This window comes from Fringilla coelebs (assembly GCF_963513975.1).
Source record: "Fringilla coelebs genome assembly, chromosome: 29".
Lineage (NCBI taxonomy): Eukaryota > Metazoa > Chordata > Aves > Passeriformes > Fringillidae > Fringilla > Fringilla coelebs.
In genome coordinates this window covers 2,636,673-2,658,797 of record NC_140055.1, presented here as the reverse complement: position 1 = coordinate 2,658,797, position 22,125 = coordinate 2,636,673, and the positions used below count along the sequence as shown (strand labels likewise).

Sequence of the window (22,125 nt, the reverse complement as noted above, 5' to 3'; positions counted from 1 at the left end):
TGGCCTTGCAGAGGAGGGTTAGTTGCCACCATGGCACCGGCCACCAGTGAGGGAGCAGCGGTGCCAGGCGGCAGCGCCAGGGCTGTCAGAGGAAATCAGCTTCCTGGTGGAGCCGCTGGCTGAAGCCGTGCGTGGTTCCAGCCCCGCTGCTCCCGCTGCCCGGCGGGAGGAAGCTGCAGGGTTCCTGCCCTGGGCGCCAGACGCCTGTTTGCCGGAACCCTGGCTCCAGCAGCTGTGCCAAATCTCACCCGCCCTGGGTGTGTGGGCACCCAGAGGTGGCGGCTGGGAGGTGAGAGCCACCAGCTCCTCATGGCTCCCACGGCCAGCAGCCACGGTCCCAGGGTGACCCCAGGTAGGAAGGGGTCACCACTTGGTGCGGCACAGCCGTGCACACTCCGAGTTTAGCCCACCCTGGGTGCTGGACTGGTGTGCCAGGCAGTGCCGCGGTCCCATCTGTCCCCTGTGCCACATCCTTGTCCCAGCAGCCCACGCCGGCGGCGGAGGTTACCTGGCAGGAAGCGCCTGAGTCAGCAGCCGGCCCCGGGTGACTCAGCCGGCTCCTCTCCTCTCCTCCCGCATGGCAAACCTCCCTCCTGGCCTCAAGATCACTCCAAGATCACCCGCCGGGGGCAGCCCCGGCCTCACTCCTGTCCCCTGCTGCTGTGACATGACCACGGCGTGGATGTGCTGGAGGGTGTGAGGGCTGTGCCGGGTGGGAGGCTTGGGTAGGGCAGGGCTGGCACATGGCCCCACTGCAGCCACAGCTCTCTGGGGAAGGGACAAGGACACAGAGATGGGTTTGTGGCTGCCAGCCGCAGCACCTGGCTCCCCACTGGCTCTGAAACATGCTCTGCTCATCCCAGCCATGCCACCCTGGTGTCCCCTGTGAGGTGTCTGGTGGTGTATAAGGGACGTTAATCTGATGAAGGAGTGACAAGCAGCATCGATATCCTGCTCCCACCATACACAGATCACACCACAATCAGCATCTGGGAGCACTGGCAGAGGTGGCAGTGAACGGGGAGGTGCCAGGCACAGACCCACAATGTGCTGGGCTCTAGGTTGTCCCCATCCTTCTGCCCTGGCCCTGCAGGTGATGGTGCCAGGGGACCTGCAGGCCCAAATGAGGGCTGAGGATGGGCACAGGAAGCACAGGAGCCACCCTAAGAACGTCCAGCTGGCACTGAGCTTGGCAGTGTGGGGCTGCTTGGCTCTGCCACCAGCAGTGCCCACCTGCCCCTCGGGAACAGCCCATTCCCACCCCATTCCAGGCCACGGGTGACTGTCCCCAGGGAGAAGGGCAGGGTGACACCGTCCCCCTGCCATGCTGTGGCCGTGGTGCTGGGCAGAAACACAGGAAACAAAGGAACCAATAAGCTGGGGGGGGGGGGTGCAGGGGGGGACTGGGGCTAAGCGTGCAGGCGCAGGAGATTTCAGGGCCTGAAATATTCATCAGGGCTGAGGCGGCGCCTGCCGTCACGGCGGCCGCGAGCGATGGCACGGGGGGGCTTCAATAATGCATCGCTGGAAACGGCTCACCAGAGGGGCTGGGGGCACAGAGAAAATGGGGGCTCCCTCCACTGGCTCACCAGAAATGGGGGCTCCCTCCACTGGCTCACCAGAAATGGCTCACCAGAGATGGGGGTTCCCTCCACTGGTTCACCAGAAATGGGGGTTCACTCCACTGGCTCACCAGAAATGGGGGCTCCCTCCACTGGCTCACCAGAAATGGGGGTTCCCTCCACTGGCTCACCAGAAATGGGGGTTCTCTCCACTGGCTGCAGCTGCCCCAGGCCTGTGCTGCTGGCCAGGTGATGGGAGCTGGGTGCTGGACAGGGGACAGAGCAGGAGGTGCTGCTGGCACTGCCAGGAGAGCACCAGGAGGTGCTGGCAGGTGTGGGGTGCCCTGTGCTGCTGGCAGCCACGACCCAAGGGGCTGGCAGAGGACCCTGGGTGGGTGCAGTGTCCCTGCAGCCTGGCAGTGTCCAGCTGCTCCATCTGGGCTAGGTGGGGTCTGGGTGTGAGCATGGCCCCATGCCCCCCATGCAGGTGTTGCTGTCGCAGCCACTTTGTGCTCCTGTGCTCAATAATTCAGAGCATCCATCCTGTGCTGAATTTGCCTCTGGCCACAGGCTGGCCACAGCAGCCAGTTTTCCTGCCAGCTGCTGGGACTGGCCTGTCCTGTCCCTGTCCCTGGGCTGGGACTGCAGGCACCTGAGGAGCTGCCCTGGTGCTGGTCAGGCAGCTCCAGGCTCTGCCGTGGCTAACGAGCTCTTTGCCAGGGAAGCTTGTTAGCAGCCTGAGGATCAAAGGAGCACAGGGCAGATCGGTGGATGTGGGGAGCAGGGCCCAAGACACTCCAGGGCTTCACCTCCACCATCTCCACAGCATCCTTCTGCTGGAGAGGCTGGATGGCAGTGCAGGTGGTGTGAGCCCGGTGACACCCTGGCACAGAGCACCTCAGCTTCCACTCGGGCACCCTTGGGAGGTGCTGCCCTGGGTGGGCACCTGCCCCAGCCTCTGCCCCCATTGTCTGGCTGCCCTGGAGACAGGGACACTGTGCTGGGGAGGTGTCCTGTGTCATTTGCACCCACCCATTGAAGTCCTAATCATTCTCCCCAGGGATGCAGAGATTGTCCCAGCGTGGGGACCCTGCAGGCCCTCAGTCTGCAGCAGCTCCAAGCAGAGCTGGCAGCAAGGGCAGCTCCTGCCCATCCCTGCTCTGACATTGTCCAGCAGGATTACATCACACTGGGAGCGCACTCCAGCACGTGCAAGGGCACAGGCATGACAGGACAGACGGACACAGGCATGGACAAACAGCCACCCTGGCCCAGAACGGTGATTGCACAGGCAACATCTGTGCCTACACCCCTGCACGTGCACACCCACCAGTGCCAGGCTGTCTCACGCACACCGACTGCCACCCCGGCCCCCGGAGCGGGCACACCTGGCAGCTGGGACCGGCCAGCTGCTCTCCCAGCCCGCCGGGGATGCAGGTGGGATGCGCCAGCCCCCGCCTGCTCCGGTGCCCGCGCCCTCATTGCTATGGCAGGAGCGGGCTCGGCGCGTGCAGCTCCGGTTAATTAAGCGGCGCGGGCCGGCTCCCTCCAAGCCCCCGCTGAGTGTTTTGCTCAATGATAACCTTGACGATGCGCATCATCGGGAGGCTGCTCGGGGAACGGCCGCTCCGGCCCCCGCACCCCCTGCTCAGCCCCGCTGCGGTGCTCTGGAGCTGCCCGGCCACGGGGGCATCACAAAGAGGTGGCATCACGAAGAGGTGGCGTCCCTCGGAGCGCCCGGGTGATGAGGGAGCTGGTCCGAGGTGGGTGATGGGCTCTCAGGGTCCTGTGGCCAGTGCCCGGTGTCCAGTCCATCGTGCCCAATGTCTGGCGTTCCCAGTGCCCTGCTCCACAGGGCTCAGCGTGCGTGTCCCCTCAGCACACGTGTCCCCTCGGCATGTCGAGCCAGTGGCCCCGTTTCCATGGTGACACGGAGCCATTTCCCATCTCCGGGATGCTCTCGACAGCTCTCGGGTGGGCGCTGCCGCCGTTGCCCTTCGCCCATGGGGAACAGGCAGGGATGAGCCCCACTGCCCTGGGGGGCTGTGCTCCCCCCCGTCAGCCCTCGGGGAGGGGCCCGTGCCCCGTGTCCCCTGTGTGTCCTGGGGCTACCCTGGGACAGCTGCAGAACCTGCCCTTATCCTCGTGCTGGGTTGATGAGGGGTCTTTGGGGCATACTGAAGCCCCTGCCATGGCAGGGTTGGGTGCAGCGTGGCTGGGTGAGGGATCTGGTGCCAGGAGTGGGAACACCACAGAGCTAAAGGGATTGTGCCCAGCAGGCTCATCCTAGTGCCACAATCCCTGTTGTGACAGTGAGCCAGGCCATGGGGTGGGCACAGCCACACCGTGCCTGCTGTGGCTCCCAGCCCCTGGCACGACACGGCTCTTTATCCTGCTCTCCATCTCCCTGCTGCCTATTACCATTTCCCATCACTTGCTATTCCAGGTGATAAATTTTTCCTTCCCACTTTCTGAAGGTTTAACTCCCACCCACCTGGGGCACCTGACATCCTCACCCCATGGGCACCCCAGCACCCCGGGGCTGGTGTGGGTGGCACTGGAAGGGGGGTAAGGGCAGCCCCGAGGCAGGGGGGTGGCGAGACAGAAGGGATGGGCTAATGGAGCCCATTCCTTGAATAGATTCAATTTCTGCCGCGGCGGCTGCGGGGTGCGGAGCCATCAATTGGATTCAGGGGACGGGGAATCTGATTTGGAGCGGCCGCGCCATCAATTAGCCGTTATTGATGGCATTGCTCATTGGAAGTCGATGGGATTTGAAGCTGGTGGCAGCTCCTGCATACCAAACAACACTGGCTCAAGGACAGGGCCAGACCTAGCACCCACTCTGGGGGTCTCACAGGGACCCCTTGGCCTTGTCTGGGAGTCCCTGAGGGTCTGGGGAAGGGGCGGTGCAATGAGTAGCCCCCCCTGGAATCCCTGCACGGGTTCCTGCAAGGCACAGCCTGCCAACATCCCTGCACAGGGGGCCTGCAGGGCACAGCTATCCCCCAGCACCTTTGTGTGGGGGTTCTTTGGGGGATGCCCCCATTCAGTATCCCTGTATGGGGGTCCCACAGGTCCTGGTTGTCCCCTGGAATCCCTACATGGGGGTCCTGCAGGGTACAGCCCCCAATCATCCCTGCATGGGGGTCCTACAGGGCATAGCTGCCCCCTGGAATCCCTCCATGGGGGTCCCACAGAGCATGGCTGTGCCCTGGAATCCCTGCATGGGGGTCCCACAAGTCACCACCACCCCAACATCCCCACCCACCGGCCCTACAGGCCCCATTGCCCCCCAGCATCCCCCCAGGCGGGTACTTTGGGGGATGCCCCACCCAGCATCTTACACGGGGTCCCTTGGGTATGATGCCCCCCAGATGGTCTCACCCCTCCTGTGGGGGGAAGGGTCTCACAGGAGATGCGCCCCCCCCCGCACTAGGCAGCCCCTGTGTCCCCCAGGGGGATGGGGCACCCCTCCCTGCAGGGCGGGGTGCAGGATGGGGTGCAGTGGGGGAAGGGCAGGCAGCCGAGCGGGGGGAGGGGAGCGGCACGGTCGATGCTTTCGCTCAGCCTCTTGCCAAGCAGCTTCTTTCTCCCAGAAGCCATAAAACCTGTCTGACGTGCCCGGCACCACTGCGGCAGGCGGCCGGCAACGCCTGCACGGCGAGGGGCTGGGGGGCCCTGCTGCAGGCGGCCCCGGGGGGAGTTGGGCTCCTCTCGAACCCCTCAGGAGGGCGAGTGAGGGGCTGCACTCATGGGATGGGGGACTGAGAGGGTCTGGGAACTCTCCAGCTGGTTGGCAAGGCTGGGGCATGTGGCAGAGTCACGGCTCTGACAGGGACCTGGGTGTGCCATGGGATCAGCCCCCACTGATCCCCCTTCCACTCGGGAAGGGGGAAACCCTGCAGCTCCCCACACCCCCATTTTTGGCATCTTATGGGGTGCGTAGCAGATGGAGAGATGGACAGAGAGCAGCTGCTCTGTGGACACCCCAACCACGCCCAAAGGTGGCAAAAGGGACCAGGGTGCCTGGCTGGGGGCTTTGGGTGAATGACCCCCAAGCCCACTGCCCCCTCACCCCCTGTCCCAGTGCTCATCCCCCCACCAGGTGTTAATTACCAGCAGCTCGTCTGTAATTAAAGCTCTCCGGTGACAGGAGCTGACGACTCAATATCAAACTGCTGCAATTAAGCCCTTGGCCATGAGGGCTGCGCAGGGAGCGAGGGGCAGGGACACCCTGGAGGAGCCGCCCTGGCACCCGTGCAGGGACGGGGGGGGACACGGGCAGGGGGACGGCGGGGGCTGCACAGCCGGGGCGCAGCGATCTTGCAAATATTGTATTGCTCAGTCACTACCAAGGGTTAAAACCAAACGGAGGGCACGGAGGAAGGCGTCTTCCCAGAAGACAGATCAGCGTGTCCTCGCTGCAGGAGGACACAGCAGCGGCGAATGCCGCCATCGGAGCTGCTGCCCCGCTCCGGGGTCGGGGGTCCCTGGGCCCCAGGGGAGGGGGTCCGTGGGGAAAGGCACGAGATGAGGTGATGGCCGTGGGGCAGAGCAGGCGTTCGCTGAGGGGACCCCAGCGCCGGGCCGGTGGCCGGTGGGGCAGAGCCGGGGTGTGGCAATCCCAGCGCGCGGACTCGCGGCAATCCCGACGTGCGGCGATGCGATGGCCCTGGGAGGGAGAGAGCCCCGTCCAGGGATGCTTCAGGCAGCACGCAGGTGCTCACCCAGCGCCCCGGAGCTCCCCGCTACCCCTCACCTTCCAGCCCGGAGCTCCCGGCCCCAGCTCGGCTTTGCGGAGGTCCAGCAGGCGGGTCATGGCCTGGGGCTGCCCCACGGGCTCGGGGGTTTGGCTGGGAGGAAGACTCTGGAAGCGGCGTTGGGGCAGAGGAGCCCATCCCCCCGCCAGGGGCAGCGCCGGGGTCAGATCCAGAGCAGGGCCAGGAGCACGAGCGTCAGGCATGGGGTGCAGGGCTGTGATGGGACCGCGGTGCCCCGGGCAGGAGCCACATCTGCCAGGGCAGAAACAGCGGTCAGGGCGAGCCGGTCCCCGACCTCCCAGCCCCGCCCCTGTACTCACCTTCGGGACCCCCGCGCCCTCGGGGCTGCGAATTCGGCACCTCTGTCACCGGCTCTGGCGCTGAAAAAAACCCCACCGTGGTCAGGGAGCGGCTCCCGTGGGTTACGTGGAGGCTCCGGTATGCCCCAGAGGGGACCGGTGGAGCCCCCGAGTTTTGGGGCGCAGCCCCCCCAGCCGGACTCACTGGTGCCTCGGCAGCAGACGGTGACGCGCAGCTTCAGGCATCGCCCGGCGCTCTCGGGGCTGGGCACGGCTGGGCAGGGGGGGTAAGCGGGGACCGGCTCCGGTGCGGCCCCCCCGGGACCCCCCGACAGCGGCTCCGCGCGGGCCGGGGGCGCCCCCTCCCGGCGGAAGGCGGGGACCGACCGCGCCCCCACCCCGGAGCGCGCAGAGCCCCCCCCCGCACCCCGAACCGGGGACACTCCGAAACGGGGACACGCCGACCCCTCGTGCCCACCCTAGACCCCGAACTGGCGGCACCCCGAACCGGAGACACCCCCGAACCAGGGACACCCCGAACCCTCGTGCCCCCACCCCGGAGCACGCAGAGCTCACCCTGCACCCCGAACCGGGGACACCCCGAACCAGGGACACCCCGATCCCTCGTGCCCCCTGCTAGAGCTCCTAGAGTCCACCCTGCACCCCGAACCGGGGACACCTCTACCCCTCGTGCCCCCACCCCGGAGCGCGCAGAGCCCTCCCTGCACCCCACCTCCCCACACATCCCCCACCCCAGGACATCCAGACCCCACCCATGCACTCTGATCCCCTTGTGCTCCCCTCCATGGGCATCCAGAACCCCTCTGCACCCCACACCTCCATGAATCCCCCACCCCAGGGCATCCAGAACCCCTCTGCACCCCACACCTCCATGAATCCCCCACCCCAGGGCATCCAGAACCCCTCTGCACCCCACACCTCCATGAATCCCCCACCCCAGGGCATCCAGACACCCCCTGCATCCCATCCCCTCGTGCCCCCAGCCCTGGGACACCCACAGCCTCCTGCACCTCAGCCCTGGTATCATCCAGAGCCCCCGTGTTCCCTCAACCTCAGCGACATCCTGGCTGTACCCTGATCCCCCACGCGCCCTAAACTCGGCTCCACGGGGATCCTGGTGACACCCAACCCTGGGGAGCTGCACTCAAGACCCCCTGACCCCGGGGACCGCACCCAGCGTGCCGTGACCCCAGCGCAGCCCCCGCGGGGACTCACAGATGTAGTAGTAGGTCTCCCCCGGCTGGAACTCGAAGCCGAGTGAGAAGGGGGTGAAACGCTGGATCTTCTCGGAGAATCGGACGGGCCCGAAGGGCGCCCGGGGCCGGTTGCACTCCCAGCGCTTGAAGGCGCCGGGGGTCTCGTAGCAGCCGCGATAGCCCTCCCGATCCACCATGAAGAGCGTGAAGGTCTCAGCCCGGCCGGCGGGCACCGCCCCCTCGTAGTGCGGGCAGTAGATGTCCAGGTAGTCATTGATGGCCACCTGGATGGAGTAGTCGTCCCGCAGGAACCTGCCGGGCAGGACAAGCCGGGGGTCCCGTGGGAGGGGTGCCCTGCTGCCCCAGCGGAGCAGGGAGCTGGGCTTTTCCCAAAAAGAAAAACCCCGACCGGACACCGCCCGCGCCACGCAGCCAGGCATCAGCTCGGATTAGCCGCAGGCCGCTGGAGCTGAATGGGCTCGGCCACCGCGGCCGGGGGGTCTGTGCAGCCACGCTGCCCGGGCACAAAGCCCCTCGCCCCAGGCACCCGGCTGGCCGCTGATCGGACATGACACGCCGGTGGGGGACCGTGCGGCGGGACGCTCCGGCCCCGGCGCGGGGCTGGGAGGGGGTGGCGGCCGGGGCAGGGGGCACGGGGCGGGCAGGGCACGGGTGCAGCACTGGGGATGCTGTGAGCTCATGGTTGTGCCGACAGCACAACCGGCCAGGCCGGGGTGGAGCAGCTGTGCAGGCACACACACGTGTGCACACACATGAACGTGCACATGCGTGTGCACACGCTTGGTCCTGAGTGTCTGGGACCGGTGATGGAAAAGAGGGGCTGGCAAGGAGACCTTGGCCCCCACGCTGGCCCCAGTGCAGCCAGTGTTCACAGTCAGTTCTGGCAGAATCCAGAATATTCATCAGCAGGATGGCAGCGCTGGCAAGGGGGGGATTGAACCCCTGACACCCCACTCAGGCTGGGGGCTCCCCGAGGGCAGGATGGAGCACAGACTCCTGCTGACTCAGAGCATCCCACGGGTGACGCTGGCTGGGACGGGCCTGGGCAGGGCCAAGGGCTGGGGGGACGGGGCCCTGCCTGACCCAGCAGAGGGGCACACAGAGCCCCCCTTCCCGGGGCATCCATGGGTGGTGGGGTCTCACCTCTCCCATCTGCCGGATGGGAGCAAGGCAGTGTCTGTAACCGTAGCCCTGCCCAACATGTGCCAGTCTGCCCCAGGGCAGCAGGCCCGGAGCCCAGGACCTCCATGGGGGAGGCCCCAGGATCCTGACCCTGCCTCCTGCTCCCTGAGAAGCCCCGAGCTGGGAAATTCCTAAAATGGAGGAGGTTGGGAAGAGGGATGGAGCCAGACCCTGGCCTGCCTGTGACAGCCAAGCTCCCAGTCAGCGCCAATGGCAGGATGTGGGCTGGAGTGCCCCCACCAAGGAAACCCCCGGCTCCAAGAGTGCCACCCACCAGCTTGATGCCACCAGAGGATGCCCATAGTTCAGTGCCACCAAGGGCGTTCAGGCACAGCACAGGTGGGTACCACCGGCAGATTGGCATCACCAGGACTGCCCACCAGCTCGGTGCCACCAAGGGCTTGGTGCCACCAGGAGTGCCCACTGGCCTGGGGGCAACCAGGGCTGCCCACTGGTGTGGGAACACCCAGAGCTTGGTGTCACTGAGGGAGACTCACGAGCTGGATGCCACCGGGGGCTCAGTGCCACCAGCAGTGCCTGGGGCTAAGCACCACCCAGGTGTGCTCGCTGCCCCGGTGGCACCCAGGGATGCCCAGTGGCTCGGTGTCACCGGGAGTGCTCAGGGCTCAGTGCCCCCCGTGGGCACCCGGGGTCGGTACCAGCTGGGGCACTCACCGGCTCTGTACTGCCCGGGGCTCGGTACCACCGGGGGGGGCCCGGTGCTGCTCAGAGCTCAGCACTGCCAGGGGTTCTCACCCGCTCCACATGCCCAGGGCTTCCCGGTGCCTCGGTACCACCGGGGCTCGGTAACACCGGGAGGCACCACCCGGGGCTCGGTGCCGGTGGGGATGCCCGGAGGCTCGGCGGACTGGGGGCCGCTCGCCTGCTCAGCATTACCTGGGTGCTCGCTGCTGTCGGGGATGCCCGGGGGCTCGGTCCCACCGGGAGGCGCTCCCCGGCTCAGTCTCGCTCATGGGGGCCCGGTAGCCCGGTGGCCAGCAGCCCCGCCCCCCCGGAGCCCACCGCCCGCCGCCCCTCCCGTCCCGTCCCGTCCCGTCCGGTGGCGGCGGCGCGGGCCCGGGGCTCGCTGGGGCCCGGGGCTCGGCGGGCCCGGGGCTCGGCGGGCCCGGGGCGTACAAAGGCGGCGGGGCCGGCGGGGGCGGCGGCGGTACCTGGGGTTGCTGCCGTTCCAGTGGACGCCGTGGCGGAAGCCGCGCACCGGCGGCGCCCAGAGCAGCGGCGCCCAGAGCAGGAGCCCGAGCAGCGGCGCGGGGCGCATGGCTCCGCCGGCGGCGGGGGGCGGCGGGGGGCCGCGGGCGGGGCGGCCCGGCGGGGCTCGGCACGGCCCGGCCCGCCCCGACAACTTCGGGCCAATCCCGCCGCGCCGCCGCCCGGCAACTTCACCGACTGCCATTAACCCTTGGCGGGCGGCACCGGCACCCACCGGCACCGGCACGGCCATCGGGACCGGCACCGAGACCGGTAACTCCCCAGCGGCCGGTACCGCCCGCATCCCGCGGCACCGGGACCGGCACCAGCGGCCACGCCCCAGTCTGGCACCCCTGGGACCGCCAACATCCACCGGCACTGGTATCCCTGGCAACTCCCCGGTACCTCTCCCAGCCCGACACCGAGCCGGTACCGTGAATATCTACCGGCACCGGGACCAACACTGCCCGGGCCTGCGGGCTCAGCATCCCCGGCAACAGCATCCCTGGCACCGGCACCGACACCCCTGGCATCCACCGGCACCGCCCCTGGCACGGGCGGCTCCGGCCCAATCCGGCTCCCTGCTAAAACCCAGCCGAGCTGGCACCGCCCCAGTACCGGCACCGGCAGTGCCGGCTGCCCCCCGCCGTTACCGGGACAGCAGCCACCGGTACCGGCACCGGCAGGGCCGGCTGCCCCCCGCCGTTACCGGGACAGCAGCCACCGGTACCGGCACCGACAGGGCCGGCTGCCCCCCTCCGTTACCGGGACAGCAGCCACCGGTACCGGCACCGGCAGTGCCGGCTGCCCCCCTCCGTTACCGGGACAGCAGCCACCGGTACCGGCACCAGCCAGCCCTGCAGGCACGGGCAGCTCTCGCACACGCGTGTGCCCAGGCCCACCGGGCAGCTCGTGCCCACTCGGGGCTGTGCCCACGAGCAGCTCTTGCACACGTGTACCCATGTATACAGGACAGTTCTTGCACACGCGTGTGCCCGTGGTGGTGGCAGCTGCTGGCCACGTGTGTCCCTGCCCACCTGGCAGCTCTGGCACACGTGTGTGTGTGCGTGTGTCCTCAGAGTAGCTCCTGCACACGTGTGTGATAGCTCCTGCTCATGTGTGACACCCGTGTCCCTGCCCACCAGGCAGCTCTTGCACACATGTGTGTGTCTGCACACATGTGTGCTCAGGTGTGACAGCTGTAACCAAACCTATAGGGCAGCTCTTGCACACTTGTTTTGTGTCTGTGTTCTCAGAGAGCTCCTGCACACACATGTGCTCACGTGTGACACCCGTGTCCCTGCCCAAACCAGGCAGCCCTTGCACACTTGTGTGCCCAACCTGCTCACGCTCACACGTGTTCCTGCCACATCTGTGCTCAAACAGGGCAGCTCTTGCACACCTGTGCATGTTGAGGTGTGGGTGCCTGCCCTGCACACACACATGGTGAGCACACAGGACAGCTCCTGCACACGTGTGTGTCCAGACACACAGGGCAGCTCTTACACACACACGTGCCCATGAGTGTGTGGCAGCTCCTCCTGATGTGTGTTCCTGCCTGCAAGGAAGTTCCTGCACACGTGTGTGCCCATGAGTGTGCCCACAGGGCAGCTCCTTGTGTGACCAGGGGTCACTTGTGTCATCATGCACACATGGTGGCTTTCACACTTACACATCTCTGTCCACCAGGCAGCTCTTACATGTTCGTGTGCACACGGAGCAGCTCTGACACACTCATGTACCCACCGGGCAGCTCTCACACACTCGTGTGCCCACCAGGCAGCTCTCACACTCGTGTGTCCACCGGGCAGCTCTCACACACTCGTGTGCCCTAAGAGCAGCTCTCGCACACACGTATGCCCACCGGGCAGCTTTCACACACTCGTGTGCCCACTGGGCAGCTTTCATACACTCGAGTGCCGACCAGACAGCTCTCACACACTCGTGTGCCCACTGGGCACCTCAAACACAGGTGTGTGCCCACCAGGCACCTCTCACACACTCGTGTGCCCACCGGGCAGCTCTCACACACTCAAGTGCCCACTGAGCAGCTCTCACACACTCGAGTGCCGACCAGGCAGCTCTCACACACTCGTGTGTCCACCGGGCAGCTCTCACACGCTCGTGTGCCCACCAGGCACCTCACACACACTCGTGTGCCCACGGAGCAGCTCTCACACACTCGTGTGCCCTAAGAGCAGCTCTCGCACATTCGTGTGCCCACGGAGCAGCTCTCGCACACGCATGTGCCCCTGGAGCAGCTGTGGCACACACACACAGACACACACACAGACACACACACACACACGTGCCCACTCGCGTGCGTCCCCCCGTGTCCCCCCGCCCCGCCCGTGCCCACGTGGCCCCCGACACCGCCCCCGCTGCAGTTGCGCACAGTCCCCGCCAGGGGGCGCCGGCGCTCGGGAGCCCCTTCCGGCGCAGGGCCTGCTGGGAGTTGTAGTTCCGCCCCGCTCCCCCCCGGTGCCGGTCGCGGTGCCCCGGTGCCGGTGCGGCGGAGGCAGCGCAGAGGCGGCTCACAGCCCCTTTATTGACGTGGCGGGAGAAAGAGCGGGCGGCGGGGCCCGGCGGGGTTCGGCCTTCCCCGCGGATCCAGCGCTGCGCATTCCCTGCCCGCGGCTCAGGCCTCTGGCGGGGCCGGGGCGGGCCTGGCAAGGGAAGGGAGGGCGCTGGGGTGAGGGTGGGGTCCGCACAGCTTCCCCCGACAGCTCCCCGCGTCCCCTGCTCTGCATCCCCACCCTGACCCCCTCCTTCCTCCTCTCCCCCCCGTTCTGGCCCCTCATTTCTCCTGGCTACCTCCCCCTCCCCTCAGCCCCCTGCAGGCCCCCATCCTGGCACCCCCCGGAGCTGCCAGCCCCGCGCTGTCCCCCCGCGCTCACCTGGCAGGAATCACGGTGACATAGGGGTGCCCAGGGGGGGTCTCACTGCGGGACACCGAAGGGCCCGGGGGGTCCGAGGGCAGTGGCCGCTGCGGTGGGGGTGGCTTGGCCGGACCTGGGGGCTGCAAGGGCGTGGGGGGGTCAAAGCTCGGTGGTGGGCTGACCCCCCGACGGGCCGGGGGTGGGAATCGGCCTCCAGCCCCACACGCAGGTGCTGCTGCCGTTACCTGAGCGCTCAGCAGCACAGGGTCTGCGGGCAGCGGGCGTGTGGGGGGGGGCGGCCTGTCCGAGGGGGGGGCCTGGGCAGAGAGAGAGAGGGACAGTGTGACAGCAGGGGACAAGTGGGGGAGCGTGGGAACCAGCCTCCCGCTGGGCAGGAGGGGTTTGGGGACAGCCGTGTCACACAGGTCCCCGAGAGCTGGAGCGCAGCCAGACATGCAGCGGGTCCGGGTGGGCTGGGGGGTACCCCCCGCCCTGCCCGGGCATTACCTTGGGCACAGGGTCCGGCGGGAGAGGCCGGGAGGGCGGATCAGGCCGGGCTGAGCTGAGGGCAGCCGGCTGCGGAGAGAGGGAGAGGGGGGGCAAGCCATGCAGCATGCGGAGACCCCCCTCCCGCCAGGCAGAGACAGAGACCCCCCTCAGTGCACAGCCCTGGCTGGGACGGGCTCCAATCCCGGCTGTGCCAAGTGGCCGTGCCAGGCTGCTCCGGGTGCCAAGGAACGGGATCCCACACGTGGGATGCTCTGAGCTGGCACCCCAAGACCGGACAGAACTGGGCACCTGCTACCCTCATCCTCACCTTGCTGCCATGCATGACCTGCAGCTCCGTGGCCTGCCGCCACTGCGGGGGCCGGGGACGTGCAGGGGGACCTTGGCTGCTGCCTGACGGGGGCTCGGGCTGTGAGATCCTGCAGGGAAAACCCAGGATGAGACCCTGCTCGCTCTGGGCACTTGGGGGACCCCGCACGGCCACCGAGCGACACCGACACCAGCAGAAGCCCAAGAGAAACGAACCCCTCGGCGCTGGAAGATGAGACACCCCGCACCCCGGGGCTGCCCCGCACCCCACGGGCACTGCCAGGGGAAGAGCGCAGCACCGGAGGCCTTGCGAAGCAGGACGGCTCGGGGACAGCCCCACGCCCGGGCGCCGGCGGTGACGTTACCCGCTCCAGCCGTCTGCGGCTCCGGGACCCAGGAACCGCACCCGGGTCTCAGCACTGTGGGGAGAAGAGTGGGGGGCTCAGCCCGCGGCTGGGGGGCGAGAGGAGCCGCGGGGATGTGGGGTGACGGGGCTGTGACCTGCGCTGGGGACGCACACACACACACAGGGACGGTCGCTCTGTGGGGACACGTGTGCCACCGCGGGGGACACGTGTGCGTGTGTGCTCACATGCCAGGGCACACGCATGCAGGACTGAGCGTGCCACCTGCGTGCCACATGCAGAGGTGGGCGTGCCACCTGTGTGCCGCAGCACGCGTGAGCAGAGTCGAGCAGGCCGCTGATGCGCCACGGCGAACGCGTGCAGAGGTGTCGTGTGTGCCGCCTGCGTGCAGAGGCCAGCGTGCCATCTGCATGACACGGCACACGCATGCAGAGAGGGCTGTGTGCCGCCTGCGTGTCACAACACACATGTAGAAGTGAGTGTGCCACCTGTGTGTCACGGCACACGCATGCAGAGGTGAGCACTGCAGCTGCGTGCCACCGGTGTGCCTCGGCACGCGCATGCAGAGGCGAGCGTGCCAACACCCACGTGCCCCCCACGTACCCCCAATGTGCCCCCCACGTGTCCCCCCTGTCACTGGTACCTGTACTGGCAGGAGGTGCCTTTCCCCAGCTGGCAGAGGTGCTTGTGGAGGCCGGCACGGCGGGCACGGCACAGCCCCAGTGCCAGCGCCAGCCCCAGCAGCGCGCTCAGCAGCAGGGCCGTGGGCAGGGCGCTTCCCCCTGCGGGAGAGCGGCACGTCAGCCCCCGCTGTGCCCAGCACCCCCCCGGCACCGCACAAAGCCCCATTCTCTGTGCTGGCCTTGTCCCTCACCTCGCTCAAGGCCGGCAGGGCCGCTGTCCTGGCTGCCCCCCACTCCGGGGCTGTCACAGCTTGGGGGGGCCCAGCCCCGCTCACAGTGGCAGTGCCCGTGGTTGTTGCACACCTGGGTGGGTGACAGTGGCTGAGCTCAGCCCCTGAGGGGCAGGTCCCCACTGCCCACAGCCGCTCCCCAGCCCTGCACTCACCCCGTGCCCGTGGCATTTGCTCTGGCACTGCTGGTCACCCAGCATGGAGATGTCCTGGCACCGGTGCTGGAGGCACATCTGCGGGGCATGGGGTGTCAGCACTGGGAGACTTCCCCTGGACCCTTCCCTGTCAGCCCACTGCTCACCTTCCCGGGGCCACAGGTGGTGCCAGGCAGCACCATGGCCGCATCAGTCACATCCTCATCCCCAGGCAGGGTGGTCCCCTGGCAGGACCCTTCTGGGCTGGCCCCACGGGAGCTGCTGCGCTGGCACTGCAGCATCCCGCAGCTGGTGTCCCTGCAGGGACAGAGGGGTCAGGGCAGGGGGCACGGCAAGGGGGACACGGAGAAGGATGGGGACCTCACTCACTGCTGGGTGCAAGTGACATAGGAGCCATTGGGGAGCTGCCCGCAGTGCCCACGTTCATCCCCTCTTGTGTTCAGTGCAGCCATGCAGGAACTGGAGACAGGACTGGCACCTGCAGCGGGGGCAGAGACCCTCAGCACCCCTACCTGGCTGCCAGCACCCCACCCTGGCCCTGCTCTACCTGGCCCCAGCAGCTGCTGGCACTGCCCCTCGTAGGTGGCACAGGCCCCGCTGTAGCAGCGTGCCCGCCCGCTGGCACAGGGCTGCCCATCCTGCAGGAAGGTGTCAGGGGGGCAGCGCCGTGAGACCCCGTCACAGAACTCGGGCAGGTCACACTCGCCCAGCGGCTCCCGACACACGTGGCCAGCACGGCGCAGCTGTGAGGGGACATGGTCAGACAAACTGGGTGAGCGGGGGGTCATGGTCAGATAAACAGGGTGAGTGGGGGGATATGGTCAGATAAATGGGGTGAGTGGGGGACATGGTCAGATAAATGGGGTGAGTGGGGGGATATGGTCAGATAAACAGGGTGAGTGGGGGACAATGGTCAGATAAATGGGGTGAGTGGGGGGACATGGTCAGATAAACAGGGTGAGTGGGGGACAATGGTCAGATAAATGGGGTGAGTGGGGGACATGGTCAGATAAAAGGGGTGAGTGGGGGGATGGTTAGATGAATGGGGTGCGTGGGGGACTCGCCCACCACGGGCAATGGCTGGTGTGCCCATGGGCATAGGTGCCCATCCCCACAGACCTGGCAGTCCTCACAGCAGGCATCCTCAGTGGCACACACGGCCCCTGGCATCAGCTGGCAGGAGCTGCTGTTGCAGCAAGGATCGGTGCACTCCTGCGGTGGGAGGGCTGCAGTCAGTGGGTGCCACCAGCACCCAGCACTGGGCACTGGAAACCACCCTGCCAGCCCCAGACACCCCTGGGCAGAGCCATGGAGAAATGGGGTGGCTTCAGGGCCTCAGGCCTACCCAGAGCCCCTCATACCACGCTGAGGCCGCAGTCACATTCCTCGCCCAGCTCTACAAAGTGGTTCCCGCAGGTGGGGCTCCCGGTCAGGACCTGGGGCTCGGGGACATTGGACAGGCACCAGCCCTGGCCCTGCTGCAGGCTGCGCTCCAGGTCCTGCCGGCTGCAGTTGCTGAAGCTCAAGCCAGGTGTCAACCTGCAGAGGCAGGAAGGGCCCGTGAGGCGAGGTGAGGTGAGGAAGGGGCTTGGCCCCAGCTCCCCGAAGGCCTGCCCGCTGCCCTCACCCTGTGGGCGGTGCCATGATGCAGCCACGATCGTGCCGGAGGTCGCCGCAGTCGCAGAGGCGCCCGGCGCTGTCGTGCCGCATGCCCAGGTTGTGCCCCAGCTGATGGGCCACAGTGGAGGCCACGACAAGGACACTGACAGAGTGGTCCTGTGGGACAGGAGGGTCAGGGAGGGCAGCTGGTGGGAGGGTGGCGTGGGGGGACAGAGGTACTGACCATGCTGACCCCCCCGGAGCGCGTGGGGGAACACACGGAGGCTTGAGTCGACATCCCCACAGAGACATCATCGAAGTGGGCACCCCTGGGGAGAGAGCACAGGGGGTTGGGGGACTGCTGCAGCCTCATCCCCCTGTCCCCACCCTGTCCCCCACTCACGTCAGGAGCTGGGCATTGTCGTGGGACAGCTGGGGCAGCAGCTCCTCGCGGCGCCAGCGCAGGAACCGCTCCAGCAAGGCCCGGGCGCTGCCGCCCACCGCGATCTTGTCACCCTCACTCCAGACCTCCACTGCCAGCAGGGCCACCCGCACTCCCAGCGGGCGGAAGAACTGGGGGGGCACAGAGGGGTCAGAGCCCCCCCAGCACTGCAGAGGCAGGGGCACAGCCGGGCACTGGGCTGGGATGGACAGACACAACCGTGACTCACCACATCCACCTGGTTGGCAATTTCCAGGGTCCGGGTGTGAACACGTTGTAGGTTGGGGTAATTCTGGAACTGGAGAAACAGGGAGAGGGGTCAGAGAGGTGGCTGTGGGAAGGGCAGCCTCTGTTGTGGGGACACTGCCCAGCACTCACCGCAGCGTGGTCCACCACCATCACCAGCTCCACAAAGCGCTGCTCTGCTGCTGCCCGCTTGCCCTGGGGACAGAGAGGGGTCAGAGTGCTGACACACAGACACTCTGTGGGGCAAGATCCCTGGGTGACCTACCCTCTGTGGCCAGGGGGGCTCTGTTGCCTCTGCCCCAGGGTGGGAGCCCTGCCTGCAGCTCTGTGGCTCCAGCCGAAGCTGGGATGCCGTGTGCTGCCCTGGGGGGCTGCTGGTGTCTGGCTCCAGTGTGTAGCTCCTGGTGTCTGACAGCCAGAGGTGGCCGCTGGGGAAGGACAGAGGAGCTGGAATATAGAGCTCATCCCATCATCAGAGCAGTGGGAGTGGGCTCATGGACCACTGGACTTGGGGGCTCACCTGAGTCCAGCACAGGCACAGACATTGGCCCAGGAGCCAGGGAAGCCCCGCACTGTCCCCTGGTAGCAGCAATGCTCCTGCAGCAGAGAAGAGGGCTCAGGATCCAGCCCCAGGCTGGGGTCCCCCTGGGGAGCAGGGACAGCCTGGGGACAGCACAGGTGACAGCCATACCTGCTCTCTGGGCTCCTGGATCGCCCGTGTGCCGTCGGGCAGGTAATAGAGCAGTGCCCCAGTGCCCTGCACCAGCTCCCTGCCAGAGACTCGTGTCACGCACAGCAGGAACCCCCTGCTCACCCTGCCCTGAGCACACCCCGGCAGGAAGGGAGGACACAGCACCTCCCACCCTGCTGTGGGTGCCCCCTGGGGCCCCCACCCCACCTGTGCCATGGATGGAGACAGGGAATAAGCGACCCCCACTCTAAGTGCACCATGGACAGAGGAAGAGCCCCATGGTCCCAGCAGGACCCCCACCCTTGCATGGATCCAGGCGCTCCATCCCACACCCTGCTGTTGCCCCAGAACCACAGACTCACCAGTTTTGCTCCAGCTCCAGCAGCAGCCGCACCCCCTCCAGCTCCAGCAGGACTGTCAGACGGGCGGGGAAGCCCCCCTGGCACAGGCCGCGGTTAAGGGGGTACCCCCTGACCCACGCTGCCCTCTCCCCACGCACCCCCAGAGGCACGGCGACCCGCCTGGCCCTGGCGCGTGCCCGGAGGGAGCGGTCGGAAGGGATGCCCTGCCCACCCCGCAGGAAGCGTCCCTCCCTCCCGGGCACATTGTGTCGGGGAAAGAGGGGTTGGACCGAGCGGGGCCCCCACCCCGTTCCCCCCGCTCTTCCTGCCCGGTGCAGCGCTGCGGAAACACTGGAGAGACTCCCTACGGCCGCGGGGTGGGCTGGGCCCTTCCGCCCCACCCGGGAGGGGCGCGGGGTGGGTACCCCGACCCAGAAAGGTCCCTCCCAGCATCAGGAGGGGAAGGGAGATTTGCTGAGGGCCCCCTTCCCCACTGCTTCTGGGCGCTGGGGACCGCGGGGATGTGGCGCCAGGACACTGCATGTCCTGCACTGAGAAGAGGGCAGGGGGAGGTGGCAGGGTGCAGGCACTGTCACAAGTGTGGGGGACCCCAGGGATGTGGGCGGGGGATCACCTGGGTGGCTTCTGTCAAGCTGAGTGTCCGGTTATCCCACAGCACCCACGGGGTCACTGACCAGGAGCGTCCCAATTCCTCACTGTGCTGCTGCTGCTGCTGCGAGTTGTCACCTGCACAGGGCCCTCACCACTGTGTCACCCAGCACAACCCAGACCCCCACGGTCACCCAGCACAGCCCAGACCCCCCCGGTCACCCAGCACAGCCCAGACCCCCCCAGTCATCCAATACAGCCCAGACCCCCCCGGTCACCCAGCACAGCCCAGACCCCCAAAGTCACCCAGCACAGCCCAGACCTCCACGGTACCCAGCACAACCCAGAACCCCAAAGTCCCCCAGCACAGCCCAGACCCCCACGGTCACCCAGCACAGCCCAGACCCCCAAAGTCACCCAGCACAGCCCAGAACCCCAAAGTCACCCAGCACAGCCCAGACCTCCACGGTACCCAGCACAGCCCAGACCCCCAAAGTCACCCAACACAGCCCAGACCCCCAAGGTCACCCCTGGACCCCCAGCCTGCCCCCTGGACCCTCCTGGTCACCCATCAAATCTGGTCACACAAGGCATTACAGCCCCCAGCTGTCACCCGCTGCAGCCCCCCAGGACAGGTGGGAAGCAGTGACAGGGACCCCCCCCATTCACGGCACGGCTCCCAGCAGAGCTTGGGGGGAACCCCCCTGTTTGGGGGCTTCAGGAGGACGGGATGGTCTCCTGGGCCAAGCCTTGCATCACCTCGGCCGGCTGCCCAGTACAACCAGCACAGAGACTGGGCAGGGCTGGGAGCCCGGCTCGGCTGACTCAGACCCCCCCTCCCGCCAGATTTGGGGAACCCCTGCCCGCCCAGGGCCCCGGGATGCGGGAGGGGGTTTGGAGAGAGCACCAAACCCCGCTCCGCACGGCCACACCTGCCCGGGCAGCGCCGGGGACAGAACCGCGGTACCGGGGGAGCACCGAGCATCCCGGGGAGGGATCCCCGAGCACCCCGGGGAGGGATCCCCGCGTATCCCGGGGGGCGCACCGAGCGTACCGGGAGGACACACCGGACATCCTGAGGAGGTGGCAACAAGCTTCCAGAGGGGCTACGACTCCCGATCCCATCCCGGTCCTCCCGTGGGTATCCCCGCGATGCCCCGACCGGGGGCGAGCCGCGCTCCCCACCGAACGCCCCATCCCACTCGGGACCCCGGTTCCCTGCTCACCTGCAGCGCTCCCGGTGCCAGCGGCGAGCAGCAGCCCGGCGGCGAGCAGCAGCCCCGCGGCGAGCAGCAGCCGCGGCCCCATCGCCCCCATGGCCCCTCCGGGTCGCGCTGCCCCGCCGCGGCCGCCCCCGCCGGTTCCCGTCGCGCATGGCCCCGGCACCGGCACCGGCACCGACCCCGCCCGGCCCGGCCCGGGGGCGGAACTTCCCTGCCAGCGCCGTGGCCCCGTTCCGCTCCTCCGGCACCGCCCAGGCCGGGGCGGAGCGGGGGTGGTTCCCTGTGCGCCGGGAGGGGCTGGTGGTGGCGGGGGTACCGCTGGGGAGCCGGTGGTGCTGCTGCGGGTTGGACCCCTCCCCATCCCGGGACCCCTGCCCTCATCGTCCTGTAGAGTGGAGACCCCCACCTTCACCTCCCAGGAGGGCAGAGGCACCCACCTTCACCATCTCATGCTCTGGAGACCCCTCCTTCATCATCCTGTGCACTGAAAACCCCCACCTTCACCCCCCCGCGTGGCAGGGCCCCCTGCCTCCATCCCCCAGGTCAGGAGAGACCCCCAGATCACAGCAGAGACACCCCACTGTCACCAGCCCTGCCTTTATCTCCTCGTGCCACGAAGACCCCCACCTTCATCATTGCAGACAGCAGAGACCCCCACCCTCACAACCCAGACACCACACAGCCCCACCCTCACCTTTTTAAAACCAGATATAAGTAAGGAGACTAAGAAAAAAGATTGTGTCAGGTCTTTTTTTTTTTTCCTTCTTTGTGACTGGTCTTTGTCAAGGGAGGTTGCTTCCTTGGAGGCTTTCTTTCCCCTCTTTTTCCGCACAGAAAATTTTGACTTTGTTATGAAACACTACCGTCCACATAAAGGACTATTTAAAGCAAAGAAACATATGGTAGTTACCTTCCTCTATTTATCAGATTTTACACACAGAAGATCCTCCCACTTCCATCTTCCCTATATCCTCTTTCAACCCCCTGGCAGATGCACCCCACAGACCTCATTTCATGCCATGCATTGGGGGCTGCAGCCTGCATTGCTGCTGTCCTGCAGGAGCCTGGGGTCTGCGGGACCACCAGCAAGACACGAGCTGCCACCCCCTCTGAGACCCCACAGGAGCCCTGCTCCACCCTATTCTCCATTTCTGGGAGCAGGAAGATGATCCAAGCAAGGCTTAATGGCCCATCTGGGTCACCAAAATGTGCTCCTGAAATGGGTTCCTTCCCCTGTTGTGTGAGAGACCAATCCCAGCCAGAGCCAAGGGATTTTATTGATCTTCAGTTCTGTGCAGGGGTCAATCCCCAGTGAAACCCCAAATGGGCAAAGTGTTCACTATTTGTATGTGGAAGAGGTTGTACAGTGATTGCTGTGAGCCAGAGAGAAGTTTGATGAGAGGATCCTGAAGGAATTTCTTACCGAGGTCGACAACATAGAAACCAAGAAAGAAAGAAGGAGAAATAAGAGAAGCCTATTCCAAGGAGCACTTTGTCTTTCCTGACCAATGAGTAAAGTGTAAACTTATGAATAAATAGAATATTAGAATAAAAACAGGTTTGAAGCCTCCTGAAAATGGAGAGCGTTGCTTT

General features: G+C 66.7%; 1 protein-coding gene across 6 annotated transcripts; it reads right to left on the bottom strand.

Moving 5' to 3' along the window:
- Positions 1–6,447: 6,447 nt before the first annotated feature.
- ADAM15 (ADAM metallopeptidase domain 15) lies at positions 6,448–20,719 on the bottom strand. 6 transcript variants are annotated; one of them, XM_084223276.1, is made up of 28 exons: positions 20,536–20,719; positions 19,335–19,447; positions 18,722–18,798; positions 18,360–18,438; positions 18,189–18,265; positions 17,934–18,096; positions 17,801–17,863; positions 17,652–17,720; positions 17,384–17,553; positions 17,225–17,309; positions 17,009–17,157; positions 16,743–16,920; positions 16,501–16,593; positions 15,929–16,124; positions 15,751–15,859; positions 15,528–15,678; positions 15,382–15,459; positions 15,188–15,299; positions 14,957–15,095; positions 14,314–14,367; positions 13,950–14,058; positions 13,640–13,708; positions 13,378–13,449; positions 13,151–13,272; positions 7,861–8,153; positions 6,830–6,898; positions 6,646–6,705; positions 6,448–6,577 (listed from the first exon to the last, which is right to left on the bottom strand). In XM_084223276.1, the coding sequence occupies exons 1-28, from the start codon at positions 20,624–20,626 to the stop codon at positions 6,489–6,491; spliced, it is 3,129 nt and encodes a 1,042-aa protein (XP_084079402.1). In that variant the 5' UTR covers positions 20,627–20,719; the 3' UTR covers positions 6,448–6,488. The 6 variants fall into 6 exon arrangements, with proteins under 6 accessions (XP_084079402.1, XP_084079397.1, XP_084079399.1 ...); XM_084223271.1 differs by lacking the exons at positions 6,448–6,577; positions 6,646–6,705; positions 6,830–6,898; positions 7,861–8,153 and adding an exon at positions 12,782–12,919; XM_084223273.1 differs by lacking the exons at positions 6,448–6,577; positions 6,646–6,705; positions 6,830–6,898; positions 7,861–8,153; positions 13,640–13,708 and adding an exon at positions 12,782–12,919.
- Positions 20,720–22,125: the final 1,406 nt, after the last annotated feature.

Bases quoted from the DNA above. Each gene is read 5' to 3' on its own strand.
- ADAM15 (XM_084223276.1), bottom strand. From the start codon at position 20,626: ATGGGGGCGATGGGGCCGCGGCTGCTGCTCGCCGCGGGGCTGCTGCTC. The intron at 18,266-18,359 runs GTATGGCTGTCA...TCTCTGCTGCAG, and splicing joins TCCAGGAGCCCAGAGAGCAG to GAGCATTGCTGCTACCAGGG. The intron at 8,154-13,150 runs GTGAGCGCGGGG...CCTGCCCGGCAG, and splicing joins GTCACCGTGATTCCTGCCAG to GTTCCTGCGGGACGACTACT.